General features: G+C 45.9%; 1 protein-coding gene and 1 non-coding gene across 5 annotated transcripts in view; both read left to right on the top strand.

Moving 5' to 3' along the window:
* The window catches only part of MED20 (mediator complex subunit 20), a 74,119-nt gene that overhangs the window by 6,230 nt on the left and 52,586 nt on the right, over window positions 1–15,303 (top strand). For 2 of the 4 annotated variants that reach the window (XM_057555159.1, XM_057555158.1), the window contains exons 3-4: window positions 1,038–1,291; window positions 3,052–3,243. In XM_057555159.1, the coding sequence (XP_057411142.1) occupies window positions 1,038–1,291; window positions 3,052–3,243 (446 nt within the window). Of the gene's footprint in view, window positions 1–1,037; window positions 1,292–3,051; window positions 3,323–9,185; window positions 9,377–15,303 lie in introns of those variants that run through there. The other 2 variants (XR_009009554.1, XR_009009553.1) reach the window with 2 other exon arrangements.
* TRNAK-UUU (transfer RNA lysine (anticodon UUU)) lies at window positions 1,690–1,761 on the top strand. Its single transcript has one exon. It is a non-coding gene; the product is annotated as a tRNA-Lys (tRNA).

Below are 15,303 nucleotides of genomic sequence, written 5' to 3'. Positions count from 1 at the left end.
TTTCCATTTTTTGCCTTCTTCCATTTTCTACATAACTAAAAATCTATACAGCTTTCCTTCCTTCTTGCAGGAAACCTATAGTAATCAGTGAGAAAACTCATTTCTCAGAAACTGGAATGGGTGAGCTGGGATTTGAAACTGGATCTTGTGATTCTAGATCCTGAGTTCTTCGTGCTGTAGTTGTGCTGCTTGCTTCCCAAGTCGGCTAGATGTCTTAAAATTCTCTAAAGGCTCCCCGTTGCCTTCAGGATGAAGTCTGAACTTGGGCACGGGGACTTCCCTGGCAGCCCAGTGGTTGAGACTTTGCCTTCCAATGCAGGGGCTGTGGGTTGGATCCCTGGTTGGGCAACTAGATCCCACATGCCGCAACTAAGAAGTCTGCATCCTGGATCCCGTGTGCCTCAACTAAGACCCAGCACAGCCTAAATAAATAAATAAATAAAAACAAATAAGTAAATATATTTCTTAAAATCTTTAAAAACAAATTTTTTTAAATGAACTTGGGCATGGAAGAGAAGGCTCTGGCCTCCCTTTCCAGCCTCGTGCTCAGATACTCTTCTGTGGGGCCACTTCCTATGTTTCAAAGAGGGAGGAGGCCAAGGAAGGTAGGGATGGACAGAAAAGAGAGCAGCTGCTTCGTTTGGTGTGCTCAAATGCTGGTACTTTTATTTTCCTTAATATGTGATACATGACTATCCAAAAGACCATACGTAAATCCTCTCTGAGTTATTAGTCATCATCCTTAATCATCCACGTGTGAGCCCATCACTCAACTTAAGAATTAAACCATTATCCACTGTCAAAGTTCCACGTGCCCCTCACCTTTTTCTGTAGAGCGGGTGGGTTATACCACATGCCACCTTTTCCTCTCCCTTCCTCTCTGGAAAAGGCTGTTGGCGAGGGGCTTCCCTCCACCGCCCTCCAGGACCGTTGAGGTGATGCTGGATCGCTACCTGTCTTCGTTCAGCGCATTGGACTCTACTCCGCGGTTTGCTGACGAAGGTCTTGATGCTGAGTAGCATCTCTGTCCCTTGCAGGTCAGGCCGGGAAGCTGATGTATGTGATGCACAATTCCGAGTACCCTTTGAGCTGCTTCGCCCTCTTTGAGAATGGCCCTTGCCTTGTTGCCGACACCAACTTTGATGTGCTCATGGTGAAGCTCAAGGGCTTTTTCCAGAGTGCCAAGGCCAGCAAGATTGAGACCCGGGGCACCCGCTACCAGTACTGTGACTTCCTAGTGAAGGTGGGCACGGTTACAATGGGGCCCAGTGCCCGAGGCATCTCCGTGGAGGTAAGACCTCGGTGAAATAGGAGCATATGTGCTGAAGGGGCTGGCTCTGCAGATTTCCACGGCCCCTGAATGCAAACAGATGTTTCTACCTACCTGATTCCTGTCCACAGAGCCGCTGCGCTTCCTCTCCCTGCGTCTTTTACCCTTTCTTTAATCACTCAGGGACTCTCTAGCCCAAGATAAGAATGGGAAGCTCGGTTCACAGCAGGTAGAGAGCTTAGGAAGGCTGACTTGCTGGAGAAGGGGAGGGATAGTCGGCGGGGGTGGGGGGCGGTGGTGGGAGCAGGTGAATTCTGATGTGGAGGGACCAGTCACCCATCACAAGGACTGGAGCAGACCAGGGCAACTTTCAGTGCAGTTAACTTTTGGGAGGTGGAAAAGTTGTGCAGCATGGGAATTCCCTGGTGGTCCAGTGGTTAGGACTCGGTGCTTTTACTGCTGGGACCTGGGTTCAATCCCTGGTCAGGGAACTAAGATCCCACAAGCTGCCACGGCCAAAAAAGTTGTGAAGCAAAGATGTGCCTTTCCCTTTGACATGCTGTCTACTCTCATGGTGTGTGTGATGACTTCATCTTTGACGTATACACTGAAAATGACAAAGACGGAGTGTGACAGTAGCTGGCTTTGGGACCAGTGAGAATCTGCAATCTACCACGGTCCCCCAAAAAATAATAAGTAAGCTACAGGGCCTGCCTTTTGAAAATTGATGATTTAGTAAGAGAGCAAGGCCCAAACACACAAACTGTTTTTGAAGTTAGGCTATAAGAAATGCCATAAAAGAGGCACAGATTGCTCTGGGAGTTCAGGCCAAAGAGAGCACTGCTGACTTTGGGGATTGTGATGCCTCCTGCAGGAGTAGCATTTAAGGAGGGACTTAAAATATGGAAACCGGGGATAGGTCAGCCCTAAGAAGCACCCCCAAGTGAAGAAAAGGGCGTTAGTGGTCATTACTGCTATGACACTCCAGGGACCTCTAGAGCCAAGATTTCCTGACCCTTTTCATTCATGATACACCTTGCATTTGCCAAGACCCACTGGAAACCCAGTTTGTTTATCCTTCACGTTTCCAACTTTTTAGTACCAACACATCCTGGCTGTTTCTTTACTTGTTTCTCCTATGGTTACCAGTAATTTCCCCTGCCATCTCTCCAGTGAAAAATTAGGAGAGGAAAATGAGAAAGCCTAAGATATGTATCCTTTGGCCCCTGTCACATGGGTTGGAAATTATTTCTTAGGGTCAGAGCCCAGGTTTTATCTACTTAGGCAGTAATGTTTGGTCTTGAAGTGACTTATGAGCGCATGTGTCTACTTTACCCTCTACTGATCCCCCCAACACACACACACACACACACACACACACACACACACACACTCACACTCACACACACTCTGTCTCTTGCTCTTCATTTTCTCTCTCAGAATTTTCCTGAGCTCTCCATGAATGTGCATCCAGCATAGCTGGGACTATATAGTTCTGAGATAATTCAAAGGGTCCTAAATCTGCTTCTGGGTCTTGTGCGTAGGACTGTGGGTTGATGACCCCAAGATGAGACTATCTGAGCCTAAAGGGAACCATGCTGGGTGTGTCGAATCCCTGGTGTTTGGGTTGGATATTTCCTGTGGGGCAGCACTGTGCTAGAAGGTGTGTGTCTTTGCCTCAGGGTTGGGGAAGAGGGGCACAGGGGGCAAGAGGCGCGCGAGAAGCAGACGACCTGTCCTGGCCCTCGCTTACCCTCCATCTCTGTTCTTCTGGTCCCCAGGTGGAGTATGGCCCCTGTGTGGTAGCTAGCGACTGCTGGAGCCTGCTGCTCGAGTTCCTGCAGAGCTTTCTAGGCAGCCACACCCCAGGGGCTCCCGCTGTGTTTGGGAACAGGCACGACGCCGTCTACAGCCCAGCAGACACCATGGTCCAGTACATGGAACTCTTCAACAAGATCCGCAAGCAGCAGCAGGTGCCGGTGGCGGGGATTCGTTAGTGACTGGCAGCTGCCTGGCTGAGCTGTCGCCAGGGGGACTCCGCAGGAGGAGCAGGTGCTGCACCCTCAGGCCTCTGCACCCCAGAAACCCAGGGCAGACGGGAAGGTTTCCCTCCCTCTCTAGTTCCCAGCTGTGGCTTGTGTTCTGGGGCTCTGGACTCCCCTCCCCTGACCCTCACACACAGCCCCCCGACAGCTGTTTCAGCTGGACTTGGCCTGTCCTCAAGAACAGTAATTATAAAGAGTAGAGAAGTTTGGAGCTTTCCTGCTTTAGGGGAAAAGATAGGATGGGGGTGTCCCTGCCTAGTGAGGATGGGGAAGGCAGTCTGTATTGCTAACTACTGGGGATTTGGTCCAGGCCCACAGTGGACAGGCTGCAGGTTGTGTTTGGGCTGGGCTGTAATACAGGCCTCTCCCTCTGCTCAAAGGATGTGGTGGGCCCCTCCTGGAAAAGGAGTAAGAGGCACAGCTTATTTGATGGCTATGATTTTCTGACCTGTTTGCTGAAGCGAATTGTGAGTTCACTTTTCTAGGGTGTTGCCTGAGTCCTTTGAAGTCTTCCTCTGGACATCTTTCCATTCTGTTGTGAATTATATTAAGGCACAGGCTAAGGTGCTATAACAAGGAGAACCTAAAGTACAGTGGCTCTTAGAAGTTTATTTTTCTCTTTTCTAATAGTACAGAGGTAATCAAATGGTCCAGGGCAGATTGAACTCCACAGGGTCATCAGGAACTTGGTTTCCTTCTGTCTTGTTCAGCCACCCCTAGGGTGTTGTCCTTGGGTGAGTCAAAGTAGACATTGGCTCCGTGTCCACATTCCACTGGGGAAAGAAAGAGAGAAAGCAGTTCCTTTTTTAAAGGACGTGACCTGGAGTTGCTTAAATCACTCTGGCCACATCTTGCTGAAAGGAACTCTGGGACATAGAGCCTCTTATTTGGGTGGTCATGTGCCCAGTTAAAATGCTGGGGGTTCTGTGACTAAAAGATGAAGGAGAAAATGGATGTGGGGACCCAGTTAGTAGCCTCTGCTACACGGAGCTCAGTGGATGTACCCAGGAATGTTCTTGGCTATTACTTTGCAGAGAGTACCCCTGTAAGCAAGCCATTCATTTATGAGTTGGATTGTGATAGGGCTGATGCCAGAGCCACTTTAGCTGGATTAGTCACACAGGAAGTCACTTCCACACCCCTTGGCTAAGTCTCAGCATCAAGACCTCTCCAGTTCTCATGCGCCCAGAGCTTAGGGTTAGACAGTTGACCTCGTACTCACACTGTGCTTCATGGTTTCCTGAGCTCTTTCTCCTCATCTCATTTGAGCCTCCAAGCTGCTCATTTGACCTACATTGTCTGCCTACCCAACTCCTGCTGCAGAAATGTTCAGTCCAGCTAGCACTGAGATACACAGAGATGGTCTCAGGAAGTGTATTAATGTACATCCTGCAGTATTGTCCTCAAGGATACTGTCCCTCATTGAAGGCACCTAAAGAGAAATTGTTTTCAGATCTAAGTGGTCAGATCTAAAGCCTCTGTAAGAAGAATCAGGCAGTGGTCATGTTTCCCTTTTAGCTTTGGCTGGCAGGAAGCTCAATTCAACTTTCTAACTGTAGGACCTGTCATCTGTGTTTCTTGTTCTCACCTCCCCCGGCTTCTTGTTTGTTTCTTTGCTTTGTTTTTACTTTTTTACATGGAGGTATGTTTTAGATATTATTTACACATAATAAAATGCAGAGATTTTTTTATGTTTTGGCCTTCTGATTTATGTTTGCTTTTGTCTAGATTTATCTATTTGTATTTTTCTGTAGGCTGCCTCAAATCTTCTATGAGATGAGATAGCATTTTGAACATAATGTGTTCCCGAAAATATATAGAAATTGAGTGTGGTAAATATAACTCCAGACTTATGCATTATAAGGAGGGGTTCCTTAAAAACTAAAAAAATAGTATAAACTCCCTAACTAACTATGCCTTTTAGACATAATCTTGACTCATAAATTTCCAGCATTCTTCACTTTTGTTCTTTTCCCTTATTTTGAGCACACATTTGACCAAGATTTAAGTCCAGTAAACATCAGATCAAGCTTTAAGAATTGCCACTTTTTGTCCATCTTTGTCCTTTGCGTCAGTTAAAGAAAGCTTATTACTAAAAAAGGCGGGTAATGCAATACATTTCTTAATTTAACAAATTCAACTCCAGTAGCAAAGTTGCCAAAACTGAACTGGTAACTAGAGGGAAGGGCCCAAATGTCATCCAGTTTTTGTATGTAAGTCTGAATGGGGCTTTCAAGAGTAGTTTAGGATTGTCGGTGTATAGTTTTTGAAAGTTCAGGTTGAATGAAAGTTGAGGAGCATTTGTATAAAGGGAAAAGAGGCATGGTTATCCTCATTTTAAAAATGAAAAAAACTTAGCTAGTAAATGGAGATGCTGTATTTTGGGTTCAAATCTGACATTCCTCCTTTTACACTAGACTGTCTTCCTGTCACTCCTTCCTTTGCTTCTGGATGCTTTACCCCTCTCCCCATCTGTAGCTACCCCGAAAGAGCAGAAACCAGGACATTTCTGGGATTCTGCTGACATGTCACCTTGGTGGGTACCTTTGTCAGAGTCACATAGAAATCTGCCAACCGTGACTGTCAGAACCATGCAGGGCAGCTTTAGCATTTACCTGGTTCTCCTTCGCTGTAAGATGGGGAGGCGGTGGCTCCCAGGGGGGTCATGCTGAGAGGTGAGGCTGGAGTCAGGACCAAACTTCAGACTCAGGACTCATGGCTCCCAGCATGTGACAAAGGGTGGCACCTGGACCTCTGTGTGGTGCCAGGTGATTTTAGGTGGAATGTGGAATACATCTTTATTTTAGTACTTATGCCTCATTCTAATGTACATTAGAGAAAAGTATAACTGGCACTTTATGTCTTAGGATGAGGGTAAATAAGTTTTTTAAGAGGAGTCCACTTAAAGGGAACTGTTAAGTTATAGTGCAGGTGATACCTGCAAAAGGCAAAATCTGGAGGAGGAAGGAGGATGCTAGCATTTGGGGAGACACTAAGTTTCATCCACTTCGTGTATCCATTGATAGTTCCTGCTCTTTCCTCCTGTGCTGTTCTGATCCTCTGTACCTGTTTCCATGCTGCCTCCCGCTTGCTTTCCTCAGGTCTTGAGTACCAAGTCGTCACATGTCCCCCACTGTGTATTGGTGTCACTGCTCCACTGAGGGAATACCTAGGGACTGGCCACTCCTCCCCTCCACCAGGTCTGCCCCAACCCACTGTGTCCAGTGTTCATTCCTCAGGCTTCAGGATGAGGGAAAAGTTTTCTCTCCGAATCCTGGAGGGAGGGTGAGGGGAGCAGTTAGAAGCGTGTCCTCCAGGTGTCAAAAGTTGAGACTTAAAATATGGGAAGGGCTCTAGGCTGAACATTTTGAGGACATTCACAGTGGATTTAGAGCCAGGCAGGACTGATGTGTGGCCTTTCCCTCGCCACAGCCTCCCTCTCCGTATCTGCTGCTGTCTGGGAGCCCTGGGCTGCAGTCCCCGGTCACAGTTGCTGTGTGGAGTGGCTGAGACCGGCTGGGTTACAAGTTTGGTCCTCTCCTGGGGGGTTGGTGTCTTTGGCCTTCAAACAGTCACTTGTAGGGGGGATTCTCCCCCAAGGTGAGAACTCTGCCATTGTGTAGAGCATTCCAAAATCAGTCTCTTGGGTTAGAAGGGACCCTTGAGGTCACACAGTTTTTTTTTTTTTTTTTTTTTTTTTTTTTTTTTTATATTGGTTTATTTATTTATTGGTTATCTATTGGTTTATTTATTATTTATTTATTTATGGATGGCTGTGTTGGGTCCTCGCCTCCGCGCGAGGGCCTTCTCCAGCCGTGGCAAGCGGGGGCCACTCCCCACCGCGGTGCGCGGGCCCCTCACCACCGCAGCCCCCCTTGTTGCGGAGCACAGGCTCCAGACGCACAGGCTCAGCAATTGTGGCTCACGGGCCCAGTCGCTCCGCGGCATGTGGGATCCTCCCAGACCAGGGCTCGAACCCGTGTCCCCCGCATTGGCAGGCAGACTCTCAACCACTGCGCCACCAGGGAAGCCCCGAGGTCACACAGTTTGACCATCATTCAGTATTCACATCTTTACACCATCCCTCCCAGAGATCATGCAGCATTAACTTGGCCTCATCTAGGGAAATCTGTTCCCTGTGTATTTCATTTTTGTCATTACCTTTGAGACAAAAAGCAAAGCAAAGCATTTTGCTAGCTGTCCTTTCTCTTGCAGGTTGTGGAGACTGTGTGGTACTTAATGAGGGAGTAGACCATTAGTTGGGGCTAGAGTATGAGCAAGCCGTGACTCTTAAATGCACTGTGGGTTCTCAACCCCTGAGGGCAGCCTCAGGAGGCCTAAGATGCCTTGAAAGTGGACACGGCTTTGTGTATACGTGCAGTTTTCTGGGAATAGGATTTATAGGGTTCATTAGAGTATTTCAAAGATCCGTGGTCCAAAAAAAAGAATCTAAAGGGAGTACATCGTGAAGGGAAAGAGCAGGAGGACAAAGATAAAGCAGGTGTGACATACATCCAGCTGACTTACTGCAAGCGAGACCTTCCACTGACTTCTGAACCCTCACCTCGGGTCCCATCTAGGGATTTCCCGCCTTCATTTTATAGGTCTTCAGGCCTTTCAGTCAGTTTCTGGGAAGCTGGACTGTGTTCCTGCTCTTTTCTTTCCTATAGGTTCCTGCTTCTCATCTTGTCACTACGTATACATACACACAACCTCTCAGAAATGAGTAGGAGCAAATATGTGTGAAGCAATCTTTATAGTACTCTTTGTGGCCCCAGGAGTTACTCTTCCATTATGACACACTCCATGGGATCTGAAAATCATCCTGTTGTAATGGCATTTTGCTTAATGAGCGTATTTTCATTTTTCAGGATGGTGTGATTGATGAGGCAGAGAAATAGTTCCTTGCCTCTGTGATGAAATTAGCAAGTTAAAAAAAAAGATTCTTGGAACTCTCGGAGCAAAGATTCCTAATTCTCTCGTAGTCTCTGTTTTATTCCCCAACATATCCCTGCCCCATCAGATGGCATAGACCTGTTTTTAAGGTTAATATGAATTCTACTGAGTTTTCTTTGGAGGCTTTAAAAAAGAATTTAGGGACCACATTTATATATCCTAGGTTGTCCCAAAGGCAGAAGTCAATATTGGACATCTGTTGTGTGGGAAAGGCAAGGCTAGGAATGTGGAGGTGACAGGTGTTCCGAGGCAGCCTACTAAATGGAAGAGAACACTGCTTTGGGAGACAGATGTCTGGGTGCTAGCCATAGTACTGTCCCTAACTTGCCAGGTAACTTCAATCACGTTGGCCTTTCTGGATCTCATCTGTGTAGTGGGAGTAATGATGCCCTTTTTCCGTATTTCATAGGCTTGTTGAGAGGCTCAAGGGAGAATAGATGTAAAGAGTGCTTTGGAGGCAAGGTGATGCTGTCTCTGCTCTTGCATCTTTTTAATGGTGCTAAAGGTATTGTGTACAGTTAGGATGTTTGAGATGGGAAGCTATAGGGTTATTACTGCTTGGTAGCAGGTTAAAATTCTCCTCCAGTGCAAAGGAAATAGTTGTAATAGAGAACAAGCAATGTGGAGAGAGAGTCCAGAGAAAGTGTCTATCATACAGGTGTATTTTTGTAATCATTGAGATCAGTGAGCACAGTTGTAGGGACCATTTCTAGAGCATGGAAATATATTTTTAATATTTACTCATAGTGTTGGGATTTTACTTGTTCTCCTACAACCTAAAGGAAAAGAAGCTGAGCTTTAAAAAAAAAAAAAAATGGGGTAGAAATGACTATATTTTCTTTGTGTAACACATCCATCCTGTTTCCCCTCAACTCCCAAGCCTTAGTTGTGCCTGCTTCTGAACTGCTTTTTAGGTGCCAGTGTATATGGTGACTGAAGAAAGTTGTGTCTAAAGAAAGTTCAGTGTTCCTGATTCTGTTTTCCATTCCTCATTGATGAACCACCTAAGCTCTTAACTCTGAAGCTACAATAAAACCTTTTTGTTAGCTATCTTGCACAGCCTTTTCACATTTGAATTATCTAAAATAGCCTTCTTATTCTTTCTGCTTCCATCTGATACACAATTCTCAAACTTTTTGGTATCAAGATTCCTTGATGCTCTTCAAAATTACTGAGTACCCCAAAGAGCTTTTGTTTATGTAGGTTATATCTATTGGTACTTACCTTATTAAAACTTATTTATAATGAAAAATGAAAGTATTAATTCACTTAAAAGTAACAATAAACACATCACATGTTAACATAAGGAAAATATTTTAATGAAAAATAACTTTTTTTTCAAAGAAAAAATTTAGAAGAGTGGCATTGTTTTATATTTTTGCAAATCTCTTGAATGTCTGACATAATAGAAGACAGTGGATTCTAATATCTGCTTCTGCAGTCAGTGTGTTGAAATTTGTTGTTTGGTTGAAGAATATGAAGAAAATCCAACCTTACACAGATGTGTAGTTGGAAAAAGGGAGAAGTATAGTGATACCGTCTTCCGATAATTGTGGATGTTTTTTGATACTACATCACAGCTCTGCTAAAGGTTAGTTGCAATGTGGAATCTCAAATTCTATCAGTGAACTTTTTGTACTCTATTATATTAACATTCATTGGTTTATTTTGCACTTTGAAGGGATCTTTTACCCATACACAATTTTGTAGCATCATGCATTGGTCATCTGGGAAATACTGCAGATCTTTTCATGTTGACACATTTCATTTTGCAATATCAAAAAATCATATTTGTTAATATCACCACCAATCTCATCAGAAAAGTCTTGGGAAGTTTTGCCTGAGAGCTTGAGTTTGATCAATGCTGTCAGGCTCAATTTGTTTATTTTTGAGAAAATATCTTTCAGATACCCAAGGCTGAATGACTATAGTTTATCTGTTAGCTGTTCTTCCAAGTAAAAATGGTATTGCATGAATTGCTAATTCAGCTCAAAATTCAGAGAAATTGCACAAGTTCTTTTCCTCAAGAAAAACATTGTTAAGGAACAAAAGTGCTTTATGCCTACATCCACTTAATCACATAGAACAGTATTATTGAAAAAATTTGTTCTTACATAAAACAAATAGTTTTTATTTTAGTGCTTCATCAAGGACTTCCTTAAAGTGACACAGATATTATTTTTTTCCTGTGAATGGGTGGCAGTGAAGAATACCTTGACTGCTAGTACAATTTAGTGCCATTGGCTTGATTTGTGTTAAGGCAGCAGCAATTTTACCCATTGTGACTTTTGTATCATTAGTGCAAATGTCATCACAGTGACAAAGACAAGTAATATCTTATTACTATGAAAATAGTTTTGATTTCAGGGACCCTCCTGAAAAAAGTCTGTAGTCACCAGGGCTCCGCAGGCCACACTTTGAGAACCGCTGGTCTAATACATACTCACAGCACTGAGAATCACCGCCCCCATTGCTATTTTGAGAGCACCCTTTCCTTCAGAAGTCTTAAGTGGCTCCAAAATACTTCACTCAAAAAAGCACCTATAATGGCGTCACGTACTTTGTTAGGGAAATAACATTGAATAAGATCCAATCTTTATTCTCCAAGAATTTTCTTGAGGGGCTGGGGAGTTAAGAGGAGAAAATAGATGAGTTATAATGTAAGATAAGAATTCCTTAAAGAAAATTATGTTAAAGGTGTTAGACAGCAAAGGGAATGCTAAATTTTAGGTCTAACTCTGAGCTCTTGAACCACATGGCAAATCCTCACCAAATCAAGCAGTCAACCACTAGGTCTTCTCCTTTCATCAAATGTCTAAAAAGCCTAAGTTAGCTACCTTTGGAAATGTTTTCACAGGTTTGGCTCCGGGCATTGTAGATTCTTGCTTACACATGCACATGCTCTTTCCCCCTTCTTATTTTATTTGTTGTTCTTTGGCTTTTGTTGCGTCTCTATTTCATATTTACAGGTGTGTAGCTTTGAGTCAGTGTAGGTGGTAACACATACGTTTATTTCTTTTCCTTGCCCTTGTACTTAAACGTAAGGCTTTACCTGTTTTATTAGCCTTGCGTTGGGTGATGTAACTGTTGGTCTTATTTGGAGGAGGCCCCCCCATCCCAAGCTATGTCAGGGCAGTGCACCCAAGAGGCTGCTCGGGAAGGAAGCCTTTTCTTAGAAGATTTGTAGAAATAACCGCTGTTCTATTTCCCTGGGGTCTCCATCCCCACGATGTGCCGAACTTCAGTTTACAGCAGCGAAACTCTTAGGGGGATTTCCATAAAACAGCTGAATTCCGACTGGGTCATCAGTGACAAAAGTCAGACACGTGCTCACTCGCCTGGGAGCCAATAGTAACTTTTGCAAAAGCTGCCTCAGGAAACCCCACAGTTAGGAAGCTGCATCCTTCGGACACTGAAAAATAATAGTCTCTTAACAGAACAAAACAAAAACCTAGACGGGATAATGAGAAAGGCTTTTCCCCTTGGCATTGGGAAGCGATGTCAAAGACGCTCCATCCAAAAGGAGTGCGGGGAGCTATCGTAAAATTCCTTTACAGTTCCGCGGGCTAATGGGCTGGGGAGAAGGGGGCGGAGATGGGCTCGGGTGAGTGGCCCTTTAAGGAGGAGGGACAGGCGTAAGACTCTGTACCTTTAAGAGTCTCTTTGTCTGGAAACCTCCTTATTTACCCTCCTGTGCTTCAACCAAACTTCGACCCGCGATTCACAACGCCCCTCTACGCCGCCGCCCCTTACGGCAGGCTCAAATCGGCCGCGCGTCGGTGGCTAACCCTAAACTTGGCAGCCGCGGCGCGAACCCTCGGAGGGGATGTCTGTGTCGGGTCAGGGCCCAGCGCTGCGCCGTTGGCGCAATGCGGGGCCCGGGGGGCGGGGCTCCGGCGGGCGGGCCAATGGGTGGGCAGGGGGCGTGGCCGTGTTCGGTTGTCTCGCGCCCTGGTGACAGCTCGCGCGTGCTGATGATGGCGGTAAATAGAGGGGGGTCAGGGGAGGGGGCGGAGGAGGTGGGGAGGCAGCAAAGGGGATAGCTCCAGGAGGTGGGGGGACGAGGACCGGGGAGGGCGCGACGGCCAGGGATCCCATTCTGAGACTCGGAGGCGGGGACAGGAGTCTCCGGCACACTGGCCCTCCCCTTTAAAGAAGCAAAACCTCACACACCGGGTGAGGGGCGACAAAGGCGGCGCGCGCCTCACGGGCGGGAGGAGCGGCGGCAGGGGGCGGGACCGCGGCGCCAGCGGGCTGGGGGCGCCCGGGGCGAGGGCTGGCGGGAGGCGAGCGCCGGCTGTCCGACAGCGCCGGCCCTTTATTTTGGCGGGGTGGGCGACCGCTGGGTTTGGGGTAAAAGCCTTGAGGGGAGAAGGGAAGGAAGGCTTGGGGGCGGTTGGGGGGAACGGGTCTGTGAATGAGACGAGAAGGATTAAGGGGAGAAAGGGTTAGAAGGCAGGGAGAGGAGTGAGAAAAAGCCAGCCAAGGAGGTTGGAAGGAGGCAAAACCCAGGGTGGGTGATGAGGAAGCCGGGCCGGGAATGAGGTTAGGAAGACCGAGCCTAGGAAGACGGCTCCTCGGCTTAGGTGTGAGAGCAGGGGTTTGGAGGGGAAAGCTCTGAAGGGGATGGTAGTGGGGTGAGGGTTACTGGGGTAAGAGTTGGAAGTGGAAGGCAAGGAGGGGCAGAGCTGGGGTAGTAGTTGGGAGTAGAGGAGAGAGAGTGATTAAGAGCCAGACGTGACAAGGGTGTGAACTAGTGCAGAGCGAGATGAGCGGAAGGTCTAGGACCGGCGGTGGGTGGGAACTGGGAACTGCGAGGTTCTGAGAAAGGTATGGGTTAGTGGGTGGGCAGTGGGTGTAAATTCTTGAAAGTGAGGGAGGGGGAATGAGACACTGGGCTAGAACCAGGTGGAGTTAGGAATAAGTGCGGTGGGAGTGGAAGGGTGAAAGGAAATAGAGATGAGAGATGGGGCGTTTGTAGGACAATTCGGGGACCAGAAAGCTGAAAGGAGAAGAGGGTGAGGGTGTGAGAAGTGATGAAGGTCTGGGACAGGGTAACTGGGGAATTGTGTTAACTGACGAGGTTCAGCAAGATCCAAGGTACAAACAGGGAGATTAAGAGACCACCAGAGGAGCAAGGAAGAGGTGGGCCCCAGGATTTAAAGGATGAGATGGGGAGTGAGGGAAGAGAACAGGGTTAAGGGCAGCTTGGGGAAGCCTGATGGATGTAGAGCTGGGGTAGACTGCACAGGGGTGGGAATTAAGTGTGCAGTTGGGGGAGATGCTCCAGAAGGTCCTCGTGGATCAGGGCAGAGACGCTGTAGTGAAGGATCAAGTGTAGGGAGCCTTTGGTGCAGAAGAGGAGGAACCATGGTGAGTGCAAAGAGACCTAGAGATAGGGGCAAAAACCAAAAAGTATCAGTGGAGGTAGGGGGTGAAGGAAAGGAATTCTTTGTTGAGAAGAGAACTGTGAGTGTGTTGAAACTGTGAGTCCTTTTGTCCATGAAAGTAGGATATTCCAGAAACCTCTTTCTCTCTTCAGGGAATCTTGAATCTGCTTCCACCTTTCATGGCTTTTTAAATCGACTTTTCATGTCCACTTTGAAAAGATGAGACCCATTGTGATTTGATTTTGTTCTTGTATGAATGATGAAGCATCAACTGGGTGCTGAGAAGCTCTGCATTTCACCGGTGTTGTGATAATGGGAAAATGGGTTGTATTTCCAGTGTGGCTGTGCCTGTCTGGTGTGACAGTGTTGTGTTGTAGCAGTGTGATAAATGACAAGCGCTGAGCAGTGCTTTATCGACAGCCTTTTCATTTTCAATGGGGAACACACTGTTGTTGAGATAGAGAAAGATGAAAATCTTTTTGTTTTGTTTGATCAACCAGATTTCTGCCTAATTGTTTTTGGTGGCTGGAGAATATTGAGAAATCATTTCAGAGAAAGGCGAATAGCCAACCAGGGAAGTTTGCCGGGGATGACATTTAAATTGGGGCAGTGAGGACAGCTAGTTCCTAAGCTACCTTTAGCTTTGTGTGGGACTTTTTATACTGTAGTAGGGAACTCACGCATTTAACAAAAATGGAATAAAGAAAGGGAGGTTTAGAATAGTAGAGGATTTTAGGTTAAATAATGGGTTTATTGGTAATTTTTATCATGAAAAAAACTCTAAGATAATGCAAGCTGGAGCCTTGGACAGCTCCACTGCCTCTCCTGTTTTGTAGTTGTGAATAAAAAAGATTAATATTTTCTAGAAGAAGCTTTTGATTTTTAAGACCCTTTTGGAAATTAAAAGGAAGATAAGAAATTTGGGACAAAATTTAGGTTATTTTTTTTTTTTTTAGAAATTCACGTTCTTTTATTTATTTATTTATGGCTGTGTTGGGTCTTCGTTTCTGTGCGAGGGCTTTCTCTAGTTGTGGCAAGCGGGGGCCACTCTTCATCGCGGTGCGCGGGCCTCTCACTATCGCGGCCTCTCTTGTTGCGGAGCACAGGCTCCAAACGCGCAGGCTCAGTAATTGTGGCTCACGGGCCCAGTTGCTCCGTGGCATGTGGGATCTTCCCAGACCAGGGCTCGAACCCGTGTCCCCTGCATTGGCAGGCAGATTCTCAACCACTGCGCCACCAGGGAGGCCCTTAAGTTATTCTTAATCAAGTATTTTGTTTTGATGATTTTTATTCTGAAGCTTTTACGTTTAGCTAAGAATATGAATGATTATTTGCATTTGATGGTGCCAAAGATAGTATATAATTTACTTAAGAAAAAAATGCAAACTATTCTCGAGACTTATTTGAGGTTATTTCGTTAGTGTACATTCAGTTACACAAAGATGCTTTTTCTTCAAAGTTGTGTAAATTTTGGATTGCTGCTGTTTTGTGGGTATTTGTATAAATGACAAAGATCAAATGGTTGATAGCATCTGTGATAGTTAGCAAAGATTAGATTTTGATTAGTGGATATCAGAGACATTGGTTATTAATGTATGTGAATAATTTAGGATCTTAAATCTTTCTGGATGCAGCTGCTATG

This window comes from Balaenoptera acutorostrata, chromosome 10 (genome assembly GCF_949987535.1).
Source record: "Balaenoptera acutorostrata chromosome 10, mBalAcu1.1, whole genome shotgun sequence".
Classification (NCBI taxonomy): domain Eukaryota; kingdom Metazoa; phylum Chordata; class Mammalia; order Artiodactyla; family Balaenopteridae; genus Balaenoptera; species Balaenoptera acutorostrata.
The sequence above is the reverse complement of the archived record's forward strand: the minus strand, read 5'-3'. Positions and strand labels throughout refer to the sequence as shown.